Source organism: Juglans regia, chromosome 7, assembly GCF_001411555.2.
Source record: "Juglans regia cultivar Chandler chromosome 7, Walnut 2.0, whole genome shotgun sequence".
Lineage (NCBI taxonomy): Eukaryota > Viridiplantae > Streptophyta > Magnoliopsida > Fagales > Juglandaceae > Juglans > Juglans regia.
The window spans coordinates 45,391,351-45,412,998 of NC_049907.1; the positions used below are offsets into that span (position 1 = coordinate 45,391,351).

The 21,648-nt window shown below is 35.7% G+C and overlaps 3 protein-coding genes across 5 annotated transcripts; 2 read left to right on the forward strand and 1 right to left on the reverse strand.

The window, feature by feature from the left end:
• The first annotated feature begins 46 nt into the window (after positions 1 to 46).
• On the forward strand, positions 47 to 5,652 carry LOC109003696 (ATP-dependent DNA helicase DDX11). The gene is made up of 9 exons (XM_018981952.2): positions 47 to 309; positions 608 to 1,246; positions 1,332 to 1,420; positions 1,859 to 2,212; positions 2,710 to 3,006; positions 3,099 to 3,338; positions 3,437 to 3,658; positions 3,958 to 4,528; positions 5,107 to 5,652. The coding sequence occupies exons 1-9, from the start codon at positions 177 to 179 to the stop codon at positions 5,322 to 5,324; spliced, it is 2,763 nt and encodes a 920-aa protein (XP_018837497.2). The 5' UTR covers positions 47 to 176; the 3' UTR covers positions 5,325 to 5,652.
• Positions 5,653 to 6,723: 1,071 nt separating this feature from the next.
• On the forward strand, positions 6,724 to 8,011 carry LOC109003697. The gene has a single exon (XM_018981953.2). It carries the CDS (start codon positions 7,122 to 7,124, stop codon positions 7,740 to 7,742), a length of 621 nt encoding a protein of 206 aa, XP_018837498.2. The 5' UTR covers positions 6,724 to 7,121; the 3' UTR covers positions 7,743 to 8,011.
• A 4,085-nt stretch (positions 8,012 to 12,096) lies between these two features.
• On the reverse strand, positions 12,097 to 18,666 carry LOC109003694 (kinesin-like protein KIN-13B). 3 transcript variants are annotated; one of them, XM_018981945.2, is made up of 12 exons: positions 18,132 to 18,666; positions 17,720 to 17,944; positions 16,930 to 17,124; positions 16,577 to 16,678; positions 16,026 to 16,103; positions 15,804 to 15,885; positions 14,783 to 14,942; positions 14,398 to 14,700; positions 13,608 to 13,826; positions 13,151 to 13,502; positions 12,998 to 13,063; positions 12,097 to 12,637 (listed from the first exon to the last, which is right to left on the reverse strand). In XM_018981945.2, the coding sequence occupies exons 1-12, from the start codon at positions 18,294 to 18,296 to the stop codon at positions 12,458 to 12,460; spliced, it is 2,127 nt and encodes a 708-aa protein (XP_018837490.1). In that variant the 5' UTR covers positions 18,297 to 18,666; the 3' UTR covers positions 12,097 to 12,457. The 3 variants fall into 3 exon arrangements, with proteins under 3 accessions (XP_018837490.1, XP_018837491.1, XP_018837492.1); XM_018981946.2 differs by having other exon boundaries at positions 17,720 to 17,941; positions 18,132 to 18,665; XM_018981947.2 differs by having other exon boundaries at positions 17,720 to 17,996; positions 18,132 to 18,243.
• Between the last annotated feature and the right edge of the window lie 2,982 nt (positions 18,667 to 21,648).

Below are 21,648 nucleotides of genomic sequence, written 5' to 3' on the forward strand. Positions count from 1 at the left end.
TCAAGGGTCATGCCATTTCTCTCCCTCCCGCCCTCTCTTTCTAGTTTCTATGATGAAGCCGAAGCCAAAGCCAAAGCGCGCGGGAGATCCTTTCTTTTGGTACCAATAAACAAACAGAGCCTTCGCAGACAATCACCGGGAAAATACACGGTGATCAATCAGAAAGCCAGAGAGAAATGGGAGAAGGCAGCTGGCACTCTAAATTCCCGGCATTTCCTTACAACCCGTATTCCATTCAGATCGACTTCATGAACGCCCTCTATCACTCTCTCAACCAAGGCGGCGTCTCCATGCTCGAAAGCCCCACCGGTCTCTCTCTCTCTCTGTACCTTATGTTTACATATGCACTCATCTACACGTACTCAGTCGGTATTTTCTGTTTTCCTGCTCTCGCGTTCTTTTATGTCCATGAAATTGACATGTGAAGTATATTGTTTTTATGGCACTTTGGTTAATTCAGTGATGTTTGAATGCGTAAACAGTCCTAAATTTGTAAATCAAATATCTTTAAATCAAATATCTAAGGAAACTTGTCATCTTCTTATTTTTCTTTTTGTAAATTTTTAAATTGGCTTTTGTTATGTGAGAAATATTTTCGTTGCAATAGGGACAGGTAAAACTCTGAGTATCATTTGTAGTGCTTTGCAATGGGTAGTTGACCAGAGGAAACAACAAAACTCTGAAAAAGGAGGCGAGTTTGACAAGAATCCAGCAAATGACGGTCAGCTTGGTTCAGAAGATGAGCCTGATTGGATGAGAGACTTTGTTATGAACAAAGACAACAAAGTCGAGGAGAAGAAGATTAAGATGAAGAAATTTGGTGTTGGTTTTGGGAAACCTGATAAGAGAAGTAATCAAGGAAGTTGTAAGGCTTTGTTATCATTGCGCTCGAAGGAGGAAGATTTTGTTACAAAGAATGAGCGAGAGAATTTGCAAAAGAAAAATGATGCAGTGCAGTTGAGTGATGAGGAGTTCTTGTTGGAAGATTATGAAAGTGAGCAGGAAGGAGCTGGTGGGACGTCAAAGAGGAAGGCTGGTAAGGGTCCTCATATTCCATCAAGTGACGAGGAAGAGGAAGAAGATCAGTCTGATGAGGAAGAGGATGAGGAGAAGCTGAAGGTTTATTTTTGTAGTCGGACACATTCGCAGCTCTCACAGTTCATAAAGGAATTAAGAAAGACAGTTTTTGCTAATGAGGTGAAGATTGTGTGTTTAGGCTCTAGGAAAAATTTCTGCATCAATGAAGGTTTGGTAAATTATTATTGCATTAGGTTTTCTTGTTTTGGAACTGTGTTAAACATGATAATTTGTTCATGGGATATGTATTTCAGGGGTATTGAAACTTGGAAACTCCACTCGAATTAATGATCAGTGCTTGGAGCTTCAAAAAAACAAGAAAAAAGAGGTCTCAAAAATTAAGGTACAACAATACTCGTATTACTCAGATTTGATGCATGCTTTTGAGTTTGGTTTCCCAGAAACTTGTCCAGCTTGTCGGAGTGAAATATTATAAATTCATATGTGGGGCTCATTTTCTCCATAAATAATTTTAGTATCCAGACTCCTTACTTTCATAGACAGTAGAATCAGCAGATGCCGCAGCATATAAATTCCAGAGGATAACCTAGTGAAAATGACTCTGCATATATAATATGGCTTAGATTTAAAAAAAAAAAAAAAAAAAAAAATCCTACAGTAGATGTCCATCTTTGCCAAAACCAAGTCCTATCACTATTCATCTGTGTACCACATTCAGGCATTTTTACCTCATTTTGTTGAAACTTGAAATGACTAGATGCTACTCTCTGTTGGTCATCGAAGAGTGTATCTCTTGACTGATGGAAGCATTGATTTTCAGAACTTAGATACTGGAGGGAGAATACGCAGGACCAAGGCCTCTTCTGGATGCCCAATGCTTAGAAAGTCCAAACTACAAAGACAATTCAGAAGTGAGGTATCTCAACAAGGGGCCTTGGATATTGAAGATCTTGTTAGCATTGGAAGAAAGATGGGAACTTGTCCTTATTATGGCTCCAGAAGCATGCTCCCTGCAGCTGATCTTGTGGTTCTACCCTATCAATCTCTTCTATCAAAGTCATCTCGTGAATCGCTAGGCCTAAAGTTGAAGAATAATATTGTCATAATAGATGAGGCTCACAATCTAGCTGACTCACTTATCAGCATGTATGACTCAAAAATTACTTTGATGCAGGTAAACAAGTTATTAACTTCATTTGTTTCTCATTACTGTTAAGTGACTTCCAAAATCTAGTTCACAAATGGTATTGGTCCTATTGGATTTGTGAGTGTGGTTTGGCTGCTCTTTGAGCACTGTTAGCCTCTTTTGAACAAATTGCCTGAACCAGTTATAGACTGATGACAACCTAGGACAATAGTAATAGAACCAAATAGCATTGCTCGCCCAAATACTGATTGAAGAATGAGATCATAGGTTCTATCCTATAATGGTTGGAAACCCTCTGTTTGGTACCGAGCTCTTTGATGGCCTTTCGTAAGTGATGGTTAGATATCAAAGAAAAAAACAGGACCTGTGACAATGTTGGAGTTAGAGTTGCTAAGTCTTCCATTAATATACTTCGAGGTTAAAACTTTTTGTGCCAAAACATTACACTTCTATTGGGATATTCTAGATGCTTGGTGTAAATGTTTTAATGGGATATTGAAACCGTTGTGCTGACTTTCCTGCAGCTGGAGAATGTACATTTCCACGTAGAGAGGTACTTTGAGAGATTTCGCAATCTGTTGGGACCTGGTAATCGGAGATATATCCAAACCCTGATGGTTGTTAGCCAGGCTTTTCTCCAAATTTTACATGAGAATGCCAGTTACGTAGATCCATCCCAAGACACTGAAAAGACTTACAGAGCAAATTGTTCCTCCGATTCCTCACTGGCCATTAATGATTTTCTATTTTCACTCGATATTGACAACATCAACTTGGTTAAATTGCTTCAATATATAAAGGAAAGCAACATCATGTACAAGGTGAGTCCTTCTGCAAGTTTGTACAACAAGATGCCAGATGATTCTCTCTCTCTTTCCCCCACTTTTGATGTAAGATGTACTTGATCTTTCAGGTCAGTGGTTATGGAGATAAAATGACTAGCTTGCAAAATTGTTCAACAAAGCATGACACTTCGGAATGTAATGAGGGAAGCATTCTGCCAGATTTTCGGGCATTATCGAACATGTTGCAATCACTGACAAACAATGATGGTGATGGGAGGATAATCCTCTCAAGGTCTCAAACAGCATGCTCCAGGCAAGGAGGATACATAAAATATGTCATGCTCTCTGGTGAAAAGATCTTTTCTGAGGTTCTCCCAAAGTTGCTTATTTTGTTTTGGCTAGACTTTATAGCTCAGACTGCTCAGGTTTTATTTATATCGATAATTTAATTTTGATCTCCCTACAGATTGTGAACCAAGCACATGCTGTTTTACTGGCTGGAGGAACTCTCCAACCAATAGAAGAAACAAGGGAGCGACTTTTCCCATGGCTACCAACAAATCAGTTGCAGTTCTTTTCTTGTAGTCATATTGTCCCTCCTGAGAGTATTCTGCCAGTTGCAGTTTCCTGTGGCCCTTCTGGTCAGTCTTTTGATTTTAGCTACAGCTCCAGAAGCTCATTAATCATGGTGAGTATATACCATACAGCCATCTTTGTAACTCTTTATAGAAATTGCTCTCTATGCACTCTTAGTAATCTAATCGATCATTTCCTTATTAAAATGGAATAATTTACCGTGTATTCCTGCACATGGATTTCCTACACAGAATTTGTCTGTAACTATTTAACTTTCTATTTTGGTCTTATCAACTACTTGGTTCAAGTGTACTTAAAGAAAATTATATTATTTACTTTTGCATTTCATTTCCCCAATAAACCTTTATGTATGATGGTTGACTATGCTTTGTTATGGGCTTGGTTTTACAGATTCAGGAGCTGGGGCTTATGCTTTGCAATTTGGTTACCGTAGTTCCTGAAGGAATTGTTGTCTTCTTCTCTTCGTTTGACTATGAAGGACAGGTCTATGATGCATGGAAGGCTTCAGGAATCTTGGATAGGATTATGAAGAAGAAATGTGTATTTAGGGAGCCTAGAAAAACTACTGATGTGGAATCTGTTCTCAAGGAATATAAGGAAACAATTGATGCATTGTCTGTTGAGGAATCTAAAGGAAATCCAGCTTCTCGGAGTGGTGCAATACTCCTTGCTGTTGTTGGTGGAAAGATATCAGAAGGCATCAACTTGAGTGATGGGATGGGTCGATGTATAGTCATGGTTGGACTGCCCTATCCTAACCCATCTGACATTGAGTTGATTGAGAGGGTCAAGCATATTGAATGTCTGGGAAATTCAACTAGCATTACTCCCAAGTTTTCAGTTACTAACGAAGCTTACAATGGAGATGTGGAGGTTGGGTTTGACATCCTAAGAAGTTGTAGACGCAGAGGAAAAGAATACTATGAAAATCTTTGCATGAAGGCTGTAAATCAATCTATTGGTGCGTACTAACTACAATATTTACTCTTAGAAGTCCATATTCAAGCCTGGTAAATCATATGGTTGATTTACTAGGATGTTACGTGACATTCTAAATGCAGTAACCTGGAACCAGGCTCCGGTTTCTGCAGTTGAATTGCCAGAACTTCCATATGTGATTGTCAAGAGGATTCTGCATGACAATATATGATCTGTGGTCTTTGGAGACAGCCTGGATGTCCGGATGTCTCTGAGCAGAGCATATTACTGCTTTAAAACTTTTAACTATTTATTTGGGGCAGTTACACTTTTTACCCACAAATTATTTATTTTTACATTTGCCTGCTAAACTATAAAAAGTTTTAATTTACACCTTTAACTATCAATATGCTTCATTTTGCATCTTCCATTACCATCTGTAGTTTAGGGTGCAAATTGAAATGTTTTGTAGTTTAGGATGTAAATTGAAATAACAGTGGTAATTTGTGACTGAAATGTCTAATATACCCCCTTTTTATTTGTCACCTATTAATAGGTATCTAGTTGGGTTTTATTATTAATTGGTCCTTGATAAGCTTGCATTATCTTTGTTTGTTTCAGGCAGAGCTATTCGGCATGTAAATGACTATGCAGCGATTTTATTGGTTGACGCTAGGTATGGATCCGATCCCTCAAACAGAAACTTCTCTAACACAACTAACAAGCTCCCACAGTGGATAAAAGAGCGTCTAGTTTCCTCCACTCAAAGCTATGGCGAAGTCCATAGGCTGCTGCATCAGTTCTTCAAATTCAACAAGAAGAAAAGAGAGTGTAAGTAGAATGGTATGCAAGTTTCTTGGGTTGAAGGGAGAATACGTTGCATTTATACTTGAGTAGGCAAATTTTATATACTCTCTCTGTTGGTGAGTCTTGAGCACTTTTTTGAAGAAAGCCTAAAACAAAAGTGGCGAAGCGTCTACAATATGGACACATGACTAAACTGTGTTTATAAATTCCTGTCATTTATTAGAAGCACGTCTTGATTTTGTATTCTATGAACTTATGAAGGGTACTTCTGTGAGTTCTATATTTCTTGCCCCTAATATACAAGTTCTTATGGTTTTTTTTTTATTTTTTATTAATGAATGATTTGATACAGAATAATTCTACCAATTTCGAAAGTGTTACTCCCAACTTGGATATGTACATGTGGCTTTCGGAAAATTACACATGGAATGCTATCGCTTACCTTAGTCTGCTACCGGGAAGCACATTCAAAGTTAGGGTTCTAATTGAATCTTTTTTGAGTGGAAAGTTAAAAAAAAGGCGATAATTAATGGGTGAACTGTAATTATTCTTTTCTTCTTTTTGGGTACGCGAAAATGATAAGACACCAACAGGAAGAGAGGAGAGAGAAGTACGTGTGACATGTCTGCATCAGCATTTCATCCGGAGCTAACGACGGTCCATAAGCAAGGTAGTCTAAGCAAATCACTGCATGTCTGATCACAAGTTCATGGCTCGCAGCCCTAGAAGAAGTCAGGCTTCAAATGAGCTTTAGCAAACTCTGCTGGCTTAAATCGCTATCCGGTGGATTAGTTCTAATGACAGATTAGATTTTTTAGAGAAATGTTTGATGAGGTTGGTGGGTGGTCTTTAACGTGGCAACTGTGAGAAAGTGACTTGACTGCCCCGGACATAGCTGCGCCTTAATGCCATTATCCCCATATCAAAGAGCTCCGCAACCCTTCTCATTACAGTTTGGGACCATCCAAGCTCCTTTCTTTAATGCAATGAATAATTTTCACCTACCACCCCAAAACAATCAATAAAAGATCCAATGCACCAGCCTGATCGGCCCTCGGTAAGCGTGATTATCTTGGGTTGATTTTGTTAATTAAAAGAAAAAAGTTTGATCTTTGCTCCAAGATGTGCTAGCTATTATAGTTAAACAACCGTTTTTTAGTACCATGGGACCGTTTGTTTTTGGTCCCATGGTCTAAAGAATGTATAATTACGTAGAGGTTTGAGGGTTAAAAGGCAAGGATTGTTCTTTTGCCAACCCACTGCCTTTAGCTTTGCATCTTAATGAATGCCACTGCACTTTATACAACAAGTAGTCAAAGCAAAGCATTCATAATCATCGGATTCTAAAGTTCTGAGTCTCATAATCTCGTTTTATGTCTTTTGGGAGGGTATAGAATGTACCTCTTGTCTGTTCATTCATTTATGCTCTATCTGTTCTGTGGACAAACATGAAACACCCATGTGCCAGAAAAGCTTGTAATGCTTTGGGGCCCTGGGATGTGTGATCCTATAATCAAACGGTTAATCAGGTTTCAAGCTCAGAGAGAGAGAGAGAGAGAGAGAGAGAGCAGAGAGAATATAGAAGGGCATGGACAAAAAAGATGTAGTAGAAGCCAAAACACACGAAAATGTTCCCTCCGAAATCCATTGGCTTTGTCTCTTGGTTACTTTTAAAAACTTGAATTGTATGCATATCTTCCTTATCTTTATGTTGGAAAGGAAATTCAGGAGAAGAAAACAAGCAGTCAAACAGATCGGAGCTGCATCTTTTTTCTTGCAGACACTGAGCAATAAATTAAGAAGCCCTACTAACATATTAGAGCTACAAGATGATGCTTAGAGACACCATTGATAAAACCAAGATCCTCTTTTGCGAAACTCTACAAAATCTCAAGTTTTTCTTCTCTGATAGATATCAAAAGTTTCCCAAACTCCCTTCCTTCGATCCCTTCTCTTGTGGTTGTGGCAGTTGTAACCGAGGAGATCGGCAAAGAGATCAATTCTATATCGATTTTTGTGATGAATGGGAGGCCAATCTAGGTAAGGCGAAGAAGAGTTACAATACGAGTATCGTGGCTTCGGAAGAGCCCAGGAAGGAAGAAGATGCAAAGCAAAGTCCTGCGAAGAGCAAACAAGAAGTGGTTGCAAAAGAAATGAAGACCAAAGAAAGTCCCCAAATAGGAAAAGGAGAAGAGGCATGCTCAAAGAAGAGGAATGGAAAGGTAAATGGGTTAGCACAAAAGATGAAGGATTTAGAGATGATGGAGGCAGGTGATGTGGAACAAGTGCTGGACGTGGAAGAGGCTCTCCACTACTATTCTCGCCTTACGAGCCCTGTTTATCTAGACCTTGTTGACAAGTTTTTCACGGACGTATACACAGAATACTCTGTTCCACAGACCTCCAGCATCAACACTTCAAAGAGGAGACTTGGCTCCATTAGATTGTAGATTGTAGATGACCTTTCGAGTGAGTTTTTTCATTGTCCATTCGGATCTGTGTATTTTTTTTTTTTTTTTTTTCTCTCGACTTGGTTTCTTTTCTTTTCGTTTCCTCTGCACGTATCCGTGTTTTTGTGCAGTTGGTTTCCAGATTTGTTGACCTTTCTTAATTCAAATTTCTTAATTCAAACACAATTGCTATTTCCCTGAGCTTGTATTTTTTTTTTTCGGCGTTGGAAAAAATATATCATGTAGTTAAAGAGTTCTTCAATCTCATTGCTTGGGGTTTATGCATTCAGTTTAAACCCTGAATCTGTTTAAGAGGATGTTTGGATACAGCATTGTTCACTGTAGGTTGAGAGTAGAGTAAGTTCTCTCCTACAACTTGCTTTCCAGCTTCATGAGTGCATAGGATGTTCCCTTTTCACAAGGTTTAGCCTCTTTTAGTGCAAAAGCATGTTCGTTTAAATAAATTCTACATCTTAAAAATCCTGTGATTAATGGAACAATATAATGCCCATAAAAACTCATGAAAACTGAAAACGAACAATTATTATATTTTTGGGAAAAACCACTACAGTTATTTGTTCGGATGAGTAAGAATCAACAGAGATTACCCGTTTTCTGGGTGCTAAAAATATGATACAACAACAGAGATGCATTCAAGTAGCAGAATATGTCAAATCGCTTCAGAGTTCAGGGGGTTCAATTCTTCAACAATAGCAGGTGAAAATAGAAAGCATTTAGGACATAAAACACTGATGTTGGCTGAACAGGTACTAAAGGCTACATGCCCCCCCGCGGCCCCGCCCCCTCTCCCACCGGTGGACCCTCTTCCACACCCCACTTCTGAACAATTGAGTTGGATCTGTCCCACTGTGGCTGTCAAGACTAAAAAGGTTTGACAGCGTCTTCACTGCAAGTGAAAGTCTTGGCCCAACAAGAAGGCGTCTCAATCATATGCTCTGACCCAAATCCCAGTTTCTTCCCCTGCAATAGCTGTGGTCGGAGTAAAGGACTCCTCTACCTTGCAAAAGACTACGGTACACATGGTGCAAAATGGTGATCCAGGTTCCTAGTACTTGTAGCCATTCCAGGCTCCTCAGTTAAGGACGATGGTGAGCCTTCAAGGTGATAGTGCTGCTGATGCTGAGAGTGAGCTGCCAAAGGTTATGCTGTTGCAGAGGACGAATAGTCAGATGTGTGAGTGCTATTGCATCTTGATATGAAGAAGTTTCGGAATCCAATATCCACATGTGTGTCAGGCTCACCAGTATCGATGAAATTGTAAAGATAGTTAAAGCTGATAAGAAGAAGTAGATTTTATTATTTATTTTATATCATAATACTTCCTCTCATGTATGGGCTAGACTCATCCTTAATTTGTGAGCCGATATATGAAATATTTAATTAAATGAAATAGAGTGTACAGTCATGATTCGAACTCAAAACTTGACTCTGATACCATATAAAATCTACACTTATTTCAAAAATTTAAATCGATAAAAAGAGGTTGATTTTATTATTTATTTTATATCATACCAGCACAAGAAACAACTCCGTGACATACTTCTTAAAGCTCTGACTCGATCGCGTCGCAACCTTTTGAAGTTTCATTGGGAGGAGACTTTCTTGGAGTCAATCCCTTCAGCAGCATCCAAAAGAACAGAAGCATTACAGTCGTGCATCAATTTCAAATTCAAAATACACAGATTAATTTCAGAAAGAAAGAACAAGAGCACCACTTGCAACAAACCTGGAAAATTATGACAACGAATGGATCAAGATATGAAAGTTTCCAACAAAATCCATATTAAATGCCAAAGAAACCGAGAAGGTTTTAAATCACTTTGAAACGTGACTTCCAAAAACATTTCACAAGAAGCCTGACCCCAAAATCTATAAAGCAAGGACGCCTTCTGGAAAGGAACATCAAGGTACTGAGGATTTTTTTATCCTGTTGATACCATTGATCATATCCAGGATTTTGGATTTGTTGAGGAGCAGTAAAGGTGGGGAGGTGGCGGTAAGGAACTTCTGAGGACATTTGACAGTTTCGTCAACGTATTCATAAACAGTATTAGTAGTGGGCTTAATAAAATTTTATGAAATTTTAATTAAGAATTTTACTTTTATAAATTTAATTAGTCATTTTTTAACAATATTAAATAACACACTAAATAACAGATTTAATAAATTTATTATTATTTTATTAAAATATTAATTTTAACTTTTTTATTTATTTTAATTTTAATTTTAATTTAAATATTTATTCATTATAATATTCGTATTATTCCGATCGATAAAATTTTTTAACGATATTTTATTAACGACGGTCATATTTTCTCAAATGAAAGTGATTTATTTGATAATCACTCTTTAAAATATTGATATTACGGGAAGTTATTTATTTGCATTAAATATAACTATTTCAAAGACAACCGATAAGGCACTTTTGCTTTCGAGAATAAATGAAATCGTGCAGTGGAACTTTGAGTCATTTGACCAGTAAAATTGATAAAAGTTAAAAATACTTAGCTTTGTTGAGTTAACTACAATTCCTTTTTATGTAATTTAATTAAATTTTGACAATTTTAATTTTTTTTTTTTTTTTTGAATCAGACAATTTTAACTTGAGTCTACTACCAGTGCTCTAACCTCTCACATAAGGGGCAACTTGGGCTTTCCGAGGAAGATAGTTAGCTTTGGTAAGCTTGATGGTAACGAGGGTGTGAAGACTGACCGGACGAAAAGCTTGGAACCGCCGATTTAGTGTTTGTAGGATTGATAGAAAAGGATTGAGAGGAGGAAGACGAAGACGAAGATAAGTTGGTGGCAAAACCCATATAAAAACCAACAAGAAAGAACGAAATTCACCTCGATGAAGCAGTCGCGGAAGACAACACCCAGGTGAGCAGGAGCCACTTCGGGCTGGACTTCGTACAGACGCTGAACGTAGGTTGTGATGTGATTAGAATGCCCTCGAAGTCAGATTGGTCACGATATTGGGCCGTAATCCACTACGATTGTTGTAAGAAGAGTCAAAAGGGGCCTAGCCATCAGCCCATTATTACTCACACTTAGCTGTGCCACGTGTTTGAAAAACTATCACGTAACCTCGAAATACAAAAACTAAGCATGTTTGGGTACTAAAATATCCTCAATACTTTTTAAGTATTCTCGTATTTTTTAAAATACTTCACATACCAAATAACTTAAAATACTCTCAATAGAACCCACAAACCCACTTCAATCTCTACTCATAACTATTCACAAACATTCTATAATACTTATCACTATTATATATAAATATAAAATAAAATCACCATAATATATAAATAAAAAATATTTATCACTATTATATATAAATAAAAAATAAAATCGTTATAATATTTATCACTATTAAATATAAATAAAAAATAAAATCACTATAATATATAAATAAAAAATAAAATCATTATAATATTTATCTCTATTATTATTATATATAAATAAAATCATTATAATATTTATCACTATTATATATAAATTAAAAATAAAATCATTATAATATTTATCATTATTATATATAAAAGTAAAATAAAATCATTACAATATTTATTAATATTAAAAAATCACTATAATAAAATCATTATAATATTTATTACTAAAAATAAAATCACTATAATATTTATGGGACCCACACATTTTTCAACTACATACTCAAAAGTCAACAACTCAACATACTTCGCACATCCAAACAACTCAAAATACTCTCAATGGGACCCACAAACTCACTCCAATCTCTACTCATAACTATTCACAAACATTATCAACACTTCTCACTACCCAAATGTACCCTAATCTTTTCAACATGTCGTGTAATTAAAATTTTTATGCAATCATTAATTTTAATTGACATGACATAAAAGAATATCATATATCCACACACAATCGTTGCCTAACAAAAACATTCAATCAAGAAAAATGTTAGAAACTGCGTCACAATCTCATCATTACTTAATAATCATTAGATAAATAGGTTTACAAACATAAGAGATTATTAAACATTAATACGTGAGATAATACTCGAATAGTAGTAAAGTTGCCTTTAACATTACTCTTCAATCAATTCTGTTCACGAACTTCGGACAAGCTCTGTTGGGTGAGATTCATAATGTCCCCTGTAATATTAGCAGGCTAATGAATTTTCACATAATATTGTCAGATTATGGGTGGGGTTGGCTGTTCTTTAGTAAATAAACATCATTCCACGGGACGACAAGGGCTTTCTCGTGTCATCATTGAAATATCTGCTGCAAAATACGTATTAATTATAACTAGCAAAAGACAGGAATCGATCACTGAAAAACATGGGAGGTAGTTCAAACAAGAACCATTCAATTTATTGTCAAATTACAGTGCTGTAAATCTTTACAGAAGCATGCCACTCGGCATATGAATCCAACATCTTGTCCATAGCTTGCTTATGGGGGAAAAAAGAATTATATCTATAATATACCATGAAAGAGAACTTGAACCTCTTAATCAAAGGAAAAACTCCAACCCTCAAATCCAGCAAACATTACCAAAGACAGAGACTTGAGTAGTGAATAATCCAGCACGCTGCCACGAGATGCCGCATCGCATAATGCTCCAATTAGAATCGAAAACGGCATAACCCCGTTATTCTTAAAATGATTTTGACCCTGTATGATTCACTGGCATTCCCCCTCCAAATGAAATCAGTAACCACAAGTAGATTCTAAAACGTTATGCTCCTTCAAACTCTTCTGGAAATGAGCCAAACGATTTTGTAGTTGCAGGATGCCTGCAGCCTTCTGGGATAGAATAGCATTCAATCTGGAAATATAATCGTCCAGATGATTCCCTGGTTGGTCAGCCTCAACCAGCAGGTTCATCTCCTGCAAAGGCAAGGAAACATGTACAAAAGTTGAATCGATCATAGCATCCTCACAAGGCATGCAAGAAGCAAATCAAAGGAACAGAATCTCAGTGCTCAAGATAACCAAGTCAATGGATGCAAACTTGTGAAAAAATCGATGTCACCTTGTCAGGCTACCAAAACAAACAGAAGCATACCATAATTCGGTTTTGAGAGTTCCTCAGGAACTCTATCTGGTGGTGTGGGCTCTGCCATGCTAAACATGGGCATGTCAATTTTCTTTCACACCGGCCTAGTGCAGATATTCTAAAGTTTTGGCTTAATGATCAATCACGATACAAATAAAAGTCTTGAAGGATGAATTCACCAAATCACATACCTCTCTAACAATACTCATTGTCTCCTCTACTTGTTTTCGGTGAGCATTTACAAGATCTTCCTCCTCCTGAAGACGTACAGCACAAGCTCTAGCTGTCAGTAAAGTTGGTTTATCTAAATATTCAATGAAAAACGTTAATTTTACTGTGTCTACCTGTAAGAGGGCAGACAGATAATCATCTGAATGAGAGTTCTTGGATTCAAATTTTGGCAGGTCCTTCCATTTAGTCTGACCATTCGGCTTCCTTATTCTGTCCTCTGAAGTAGAGAGATTGTACGACTCTATCTTCCAATTCTTCTTCCAAAAAGGGTTTCCTACCTGATAGGGCTCTTCAGATGCATCAAAATCATCCCTTTCAGTCTGTTCAGGTGATGAGTCAGATGCATCCTCCTCAAAGTTGGATGCAGGAACTGAAGACAAGGGCACAGTAGTTGATTCCTTAAGGTTGAATGTTGATGATAATATATCCTTCTTAGGATTGGTTCCCTTCGAAAGACTCTTCACTCTGGAATGTAATATATGATTTATATTAGCATACTTGTAGGAAGTGGGTGGGGGTTGCTTAGAAATGAGTATTAAGATCTATTCTGATCAAAATACATAATTTCACCTGTCAGCATATCTTAATGTATTCAGAGTATGTTCACATGACCCGGAGCTTGGTGATATGCATGATATCATAACCGTGCGCGAGTCACCAACAAATGAATCCCTCAGTACTTCTGTCAATTTGCTGCCTCTGAAAGGAATATGACCCTGGTCATTGTCAAGAGCCCTAATGCATTCCTTTAATGCAAGTAAGCTCTTATTGATCTCAGCACCTTCCATTCTGCATCGTATAGTTTGAAACAGCTAATTAACAAACAAATCAAGAAAAGATACAAACAGCATATTCCACCATGCATCACTTAAACGGATTCATATCATTGAACAACCATAAGATAAATGCAAGAGGAAGCAGTGGAATTGTATGTGATCTTTAGCCACCATAATTTTAAGTATTGAAACCTGCTTTTTTTATCGGCAAGTTTTGAAACCACCTCTGGCACTCATATCTCCCCATGTAAATATAAACAATCAGAATGCACTAAATAATGGCCTATGGTAGAATGGTATAAACATCCAGACAATTGGAAGTTCCTGTATTACAGAATTTAAACTAGACTCGTCAAATTATATTTTAGCACTGAATTATTTCATTTCAATGCAAAAGTTCTACCCATTTATTTATAAAATCCTTGTAAGTGTAGCGATAACGGAAAGGTGCAAGTGGCAGATGTCCTACATTTTACGTACCAAATAGTGACTCAATGAGCTCTGTAACGCATCATATTGAGAAATATTATCAAACCATGAAGCAGGTATCTTTGCTTTATTCTAGCGTTGAAAGTGAACCATACCTTGTCTGTTTGTCATTATCTGTAGTGTCTGCACCACGTTCACTTCCAGCAAGATCTATAAAGGAGAGCTTTCCAACAACACGAGGTGGCTTTGACTCACTGCCATCAACTGACCTCTTGATAGCAAGCTGAAGTATGGCATGTGAACGGGAGGATTCCTCATTTGCACCAGTTGTTCCAGTAATTCTTGTGGAACTTCCTTTCTCAATGAGCTCCTTAATTGTTTCCACATCTGATACTTTGTACTCTTGCAAGCCAACAATGCAAACTTTCTGCTTCCCATCCTCTCTCATGCAAAGTTTTCTACAAAATGAAAGCTTTTATATTAGTAACAACCTATGAGATTGCAGCTAATAACCCAATGAGGAAGGCTATAGAAACTTACTTCCTATCATTGAGGAGATCATATAGTTTTCCTCCATATATCTCAAAGAAGCTCACAAACAACTGAAAGCCTTGATTCCGGTAAGTGTGATGCATCAACCTCAAGATATCACGTGATGCTTTGAGGGGTAATGGCTTCATTGTATAAGTTTTTCCACTCCCTGGAAAAGCAGAGAAACAACAAGTAGAAGTTTATTTAGGGGATGTTTGGACACAGAGATGAGTGTGAAACTCTCATAATTTCATTCTCAAACATCACTCAAACACAAAACATTTTTCAATTTCAAATCTTCGACTTTGTCATCTAATCATACATAATCATTATCTAAACACAAAAACTAATACAACTTTTATAAAACTTCAAAACAAAACACAAAAATGAGTAGGACTTTTTCAAACTTCAAAACAAAAATTATATTAAAAAATTAAATTCAAACAATTTTTTAACTTTATAATATTTTTATTCAACTTTTTCTCTCTCCTTTCCCAAAACCCAATAAAATACTTTAAGTCAAACCATTTCACTACTATTCACAGAATTCTGAGATATTCCAGTGCCCAAAAGAGCCCTTAGAGCAGCTTTGACTATGAAAGACCATCATGATTATTATGGTTCAACTGTTCAAGCCAACACAAAGGCAAGACATCAACATTTTATTGGCATGAGCAAGCTGATAGTGACTCACCAATCACCGTATCCTGAAACCAAGGCACATTCAAAAGTATATATATTAAGTGACAAAGCAAAGTGGTCTATGTTTTGAATGATGTTGATAATCGCCAGGCTACAAAGATGATCTTGTATTAGAAGTTGGTGAATCATGGAAGATACAAGTCAAACCATGTACATCCTCATGAAAAACTTAAATGATAAAGTGAAAATAATTTCAAAACAAAGGATTAAGTGACCATACTATATCAGAGTAAATTTAGTAATTAAATAAGCATGGAACAATTCTGACATTGAGTTTTCCAAAAGGTCTGTAACAGGATCTAGTGAGGTTTGAGAGGCAGTTATTCACCTGTTTGCCCATATGCAAAGCAAGTAGCTTTTGTGCGTTGAAAAATTATGGGAACTATGGGCTCGACTGTCTCACGATACACCTAGAAAGGAGAAAGAAAATTGAAGATTGAATAATCTGAAGCCAAGTTCGGATGTATTTCTTCTGCTAACTCAATTGCATAATTTGTACATGTTCTATACTTATTTTTCATCCTAATCATTTTATTTGTAATAGACTCACCTCATCATTTGAGACCTCCTCATTCAGCACTGCATCAAAAACAAATTCATGCTTCTCCACATATTCTGTAAGGTCAACCTACAGAACATTCAGATGATTCTAAGAACATACCACATGAAAATAAAAAGTTGTAGTTGCCAATAAGCCTGGGCTCGTATGGCACTTTCCTCCCATTCCTAGCGATGATGGGGTCTCTTGTTAGCGGTTTGATGCCCCGCACAAATTGCTCACAAAAAATCTCCCAGCCAAAAAAAAAAGGTAAATAAATAAAGGATTTTATGAGAAGCATGGCATTCTAGCTGGCAGATCTAATGTATCAATAGCTTGGCATTTACCACGTACAAACCCGAGCATATTCTTTTACTTCAAATCTAATTTGTTATTTATATTGTGTACATGCATGGCACAATTTCATAAGAAGGCCCAAATGTGGGAAGCATTTTTTTAATCTCTGTTCTTGTCCAGTATTCTGTAATTTTTTATTAAAAAATAATTAAAAAAAACTACATCGGAATGGTGGCATATATTGCATTTGACCCATAGTGACTTACCTTAAGTTTTGTCTCATAAACTGTAAGGGAATTAGAATGTGTCTCTATAATATCTTCCTCATTCTTTGCCAATTCCTTCTTATTAAGTGGTCTCTTGCGCACCTGTATTGAGAATATTGGAAGAAACTCTTAGAATAGGAGAGATGAATCCATGTCAGTCAAACAGGTCAGATCCTGAAAGGAAAGGATAATTCCTCATGCAAAGCAAGTCACCTCGATAATGTGATACAGTCAAAAGTGTAGTGTCTGATTGTTTGGGCATTGCATTTCACTAGGATAAACAACGGAATTCAACCCCAGCAATTAAAAAAATAGCAATTGGAGGTGAAGTGAAAGGATCAGAAAGAACATACCACAACTTTAATCTTTGCTATAGAACTGGATTTCTCTTTATCTGTTGTGAAGCTCTTCATGAGGTTGTTTTCCGGCAGACCACGAGTTCTGCCAGTTTGTTTGTTGTTTGAAATGTAGGGATCAGTGTCATCAAAGCTTCTGCCACGAATATGATGATACATAGAAGCACCATCATACAGACCAGAGACCGGCATCTACCCACAAGACAGACAACAACATCAGCAGAGCTTTTTGTATAAGTAAAATAATGGTGAAAAGCAGAGCTATGCATACAGAGCTATTTCAGTTACTGTTGTCTTCAAAAAATTAAACTAAAAAAATAAAGAAAAAGCTACTTACTCTCTGGCAGATAGACGGAAAAAAAAAAGCCCGACTCGAACAAAGAAGCGTTCGAAGTTTGTGTTATAAATTAAGTTACTCAGGCTAAGAATGAAACCTGTTTTTTATTCTTCATAAACAAAAACCACGAAAAGCATCTATCTGATCAATGCATTGACATATGAATCGTATAACAGGAGCCCCAACATAAGCATTTGAAATTAACAATTTAAAGGTTACAACCAATAAAATTACGGAAATGAAAACAGATTACCACAAAAGTTCATACCAGTGACTCCATACAAAGAATCAAAACATGAGTTCATTAAAAGCAAATGGTGCCACTTAATGCCAAATACACATCACCCTATAAAACGCAAGAGCCATTGAACTTTGAAGATGAGGCCTTTGTAATTGTGAGCTAGCATCTAAAATTAATTAAGTTGTTGTTAAAAATGCCAAGAGACGCACCTCGGTTAGAAGCTCTGTATTGAAAGAATGCAGATCCAAGAGTCCCGGACTGAACTCATTGGTCGAATCTTCACCATTCTTCCTCGACCGAGAGTTACCGGGAGGCGTTGATGGCTCCAAGTAAAACTCATTTCCTCCACTTAATCCACTTTGCCCATTCCTATACATCATCGACCCCCGCCCTCCTCCTCCACCACCACCAGCACCATAGAACCCGTGGTCCTGCTTTTAGCACAATAGCACAATTCGAACACAATCATACGGCAGCGATCTAGGACTACAACACCAAATCCACAAAAAAACACACACACAGATAAACATTATCGTCTAACATGAGATTGAGGAATATTTGTATTGAGTTGTAAGGGTTTTCAGTAGATTTAAATTGGGAACCAAACAGAAAGACGGGGACCTGAAGAGGAGGAATGGAAGAGCTGGAGGAATGGAGGTGCTGAAGACCAGTGGACTGAAGCCAGCGATCATTGGACGAATTATCCAGAAAGTTTCCCGAGTACTGGCGCTGGTGGTGCACCCCCGCAGCACCAGATCTCTGCCCCTGCCTCCCCGCCCCGTTCATCTCTCAAAGACCAGATCAAAACGCGGTCGAAATGCTGCCGACTCGGAACCTCTCTCTTGAATTCCGATTAAGCTTAAACCCTGCAAAACACACTCTTGTGGATTTCCCTCTCAGAATTCACTTTCTCCGTCTAAAACCGGATTGAGTTGCGATCGAAGTTTCTTCCTCTATATCGTCGTCAAATCTGATTAAAGCACTGAATCGGAGCTTCACATTCTCTGTCTAAAACACTCTCTCAGTCTCTCTCTCTCTCTCTCTTTGTGAAAAAAAGCCTTTATCAGAGTGTAGAGGCCGCAAAGATGCAAGGAAACAGAAATAGAAGCCTCTCTGAGTGAAATCAAATCAAATAATTAATTATCGTGACGAAAAAAAAAACAAAAAAAAATTAGAAGCTAAAACGTAAACAGAAGTGGAGTTCGTGGACCTGTGGTGCTGTGTTGGTTCATAATAAGGAAAATACTATTTCCAGATAAAATTGTTACCGAAATCCTCTATCGAATTGTATTTTATTTTATTTTATTTAATAATTAAAAAAGTATTTTTAAATAAATTTGTAATTTTTTTTTATATTTTTTTAAAATGTTTAAAGTGTTTAAAAAATATTAAAAAAGAAAAAAAAAAAACATTTACTTTTCAGTAGAAGATTTCGATAACAATCTTATGTGGGTATAGAAGTTTGCTAATAATAATAGAGTCCGGTTATTCTGCTTTCTAGAATAGTCGTTTAAATTGACCGCTTGATATTTTTTAGTTTTTTTTTCAGATTTTTATAATATATTTAAATATTTTAAAAAAATAAAAAATATTTCAATATATTTAAAATTAATTTTTTAATTATTAAATAAAAAATTATTAAGCCATCAAATTAAACCGTACTACTTGAGAGGTAAACTAATTTTTTCCTAATAATAAAAAGTCGTAGGCTTAAAGGCAATGAGATTAGGCTTCGTTTGATTTTTTAACTCTTTTTAATTCATCTCAATTTATTATTATTATTTTTTAAAATTTTAACATAAAATATAATAAATAATTTAATTTTTTTAAATTTTAAAATAATAATAATATTAAAAATAATATTCTAATAATATTTTATCATCTCAACTCAACTCAACTCAATTCATTTCAACATTCAAACACAACTTAATAAATAGATACACTGACAGACAGACAGATAGGAGAGAGACAGAGGAGCTTCAATTTTTGAACTGCTGAGTGCTGGGGCGAGTGAGTCACCACCGAGTTGGGAGGACAGGCGTAGCAACGTGCGAGAGGAAAACGACGTGTAGGTTTTGTTGGGACCCGTTCCGGCGGCATTTGAAACTTTTTTTTGGGAAGATGGGCACGGCAACGGGCAACCCCCACAGTCCCACATGGTTGGGGGTGGGGACCACTTTAATATTAATTATTCAATGCTAAATGGCGTTACGTTGCGCGCTTGACTTCCCTTCAAATTCAAAATTTTCGTCGCTTTTCTTGTTTGAGGAATGGCGTTACATTCACAAAAAATCAATGAGATAAGTTGGGAGTGTAATCGGGCTTTGGATATTTTTAAGAGCAGAATCGGTATACACCAATTTACTATTGAAATCGGAATTTTTTACTTTTTCGATTACTGCTTAGTTTTTTTACTTTTTCGATTACTACTTAGTTTGGTTCGATTTTTTGATTTTACAGATAAATAAAATTATACTTTAACAAAATTTTAACAAGTGATTGACTCATATTTTTTATTTTATATTATATTAATTTTATATTATAAAATTAAAATTTATATATTATATAAAAAATTATACGATTAATTTATGTTATATCATAATCAAATGTTATATTATGATTTATAAGATTAATTTTATGAAATATCAAATGTTATACTAAAATTTTATATTATATTAATTACTAATTTAACATATAATATATAAAATATATTATAAAAAATTATATATAATAGACAAAATCATATAAAAGTATTTGATATATAATATAAAAAATTAAAAATTATATATATATGTACCGATATAGCAAAATAAGAATTGCATTGATTTTCAACCTGTTTTGCTAAATAGAACCAATACCGGACTGAATTGGTTCATAACCGGATCAAACCTACCTATCCGGTTTGATTCACCAACACTCGATTTTTTTTTACAACCCTAAAGACAGACAATACAAATTTTGAATTGTTGATTGTATTGCTCGTATAAACAATACAAACTTTGTACTGTCTCGGAAACTTATGGCTAAAACTTCCACGTAAATGAATCAGTAGTCTTTGGATAAAGTTCACTTCATTGAATTTTATGGAAAGAGTTCCACGGCGTAGGATTCATGATTTGGGGGAGATGTCCTCTTGAAATGAATTATGAGAGAGACAAGATATCACTAAGGGCCTGTTTGGGGTTGGGGTAGTAGTCATAAAAAGTGTTTAAGTAACCTTAAAAACTCTTTAATAAAAAGATTAGGTTATCTTGGTGTTACATATTAAAACATTTTTAATCTCAAATAAATTAAAAAGTACGTTTGAGGTTTTGATATTTTTCCTCAAACGTGTTTTCTATAATAATACGGAACGCAATTCAAATTTTAAAACTATTGTTAATGGACGAAAATATCTATATAACTTTAAGATAATCCTAACTTTCAAACGTTCAAAGATATGATCATAATCTTTAGAAATTTAAATAATCTTCATTTCTATCTCAAAAAATAATTTTTTAATTTGTTTCTAAACAAACATAATATGTTTGAAAGTACTTTAAATATATGGTTACCAAACAATAAATAATTTTTTAATAGTATAACTTATTAGTTGTATAACTTATTACTTAAATTATAAGCTATAAGCCATAAAACTATAAGCTATATTTCCTACCGCAATTCCAAACATATACTAAGAGAAAAGTCTGGAAATAGGGGTGGGCAGTAGGGCCCACCCCTATAAATATATACATATTTATAAATATATGTTAATAGTTTTACTATATATAAATATAGTAATATGTATTAATAATAGTTTTTACATAATATATTGGGCAAGTTACAATGTAGTCAAATGTGACATTTATATAGGAGGTCAATACAATACAAGAGTCTCATATTAGTAATATGAGATTCTTATATTATCTTAGCCTCCTATATAAATGTCACATTTAGCTATATTAACTTACACATAATTTAAACTAACAAATGTAAAAATTATGATATTAATTTTTAAATTATGGTCGTATTTAAATAGTTAAATTTATAAATTGGATTAAAAAATGTGTTTGTGGTCATTTTTAAACCTATAAATAGTTTATAGCCCAATGGACCATTCGCACTATTAGAGTTGGCAGGGCTGATGAGGGGTCTGCCC

Coding starts and splice junctions, on each gene's coding strand:
- LOC109003696 (XM_018981952.2), top strand. CDS start 177: ATGGGAGAAGGCAGCTGGCACTCTAAATTCCCGGCATTTCCTTACAAC. Junction 1,421..1,858: donor AAGAGGTCTCAAAAATTAAG/GTACAACAATAC, acceptor ATTGATTTTCAG/AACTTAGATACTGGAGGGAG. Junction 3,339..3,436: donor GTGAAAAGATCTTTTCTGAG/GTTCTCCCAAAG, acceptor ATCTCCCTACAG/ATTGTGAACCAAGCACATGC.
- LOC109003697 (XM_018981953.2), top strand. CDS start 7,122: ATGATGCTTAGAGACACCATTGATAAAACCAAGATCCTCTTTTGCGAA.
- LOC109003694 (XM_018981945.2), bottom strand. CDS start 18,296: ATGAACGGGGCGGGGAGGCAGGGGCAGAGATCTGGTGCTGCGGGGGTG. Junction 17,125..17,719: donor ATACAGAGCTTCTAACCGAG/GTGCGTCTCTTG, acceptor TCTTGTGGGTAG/ATGCCGGTCTCTGGTCTGTA. Junction 16,679..16,929: donor TAGCAAAGATTAAAGTTGTG/GTATGTTCTTTC, acceptor TTCTCAATACAG/GTGCGCAAGAGACCACTTAA.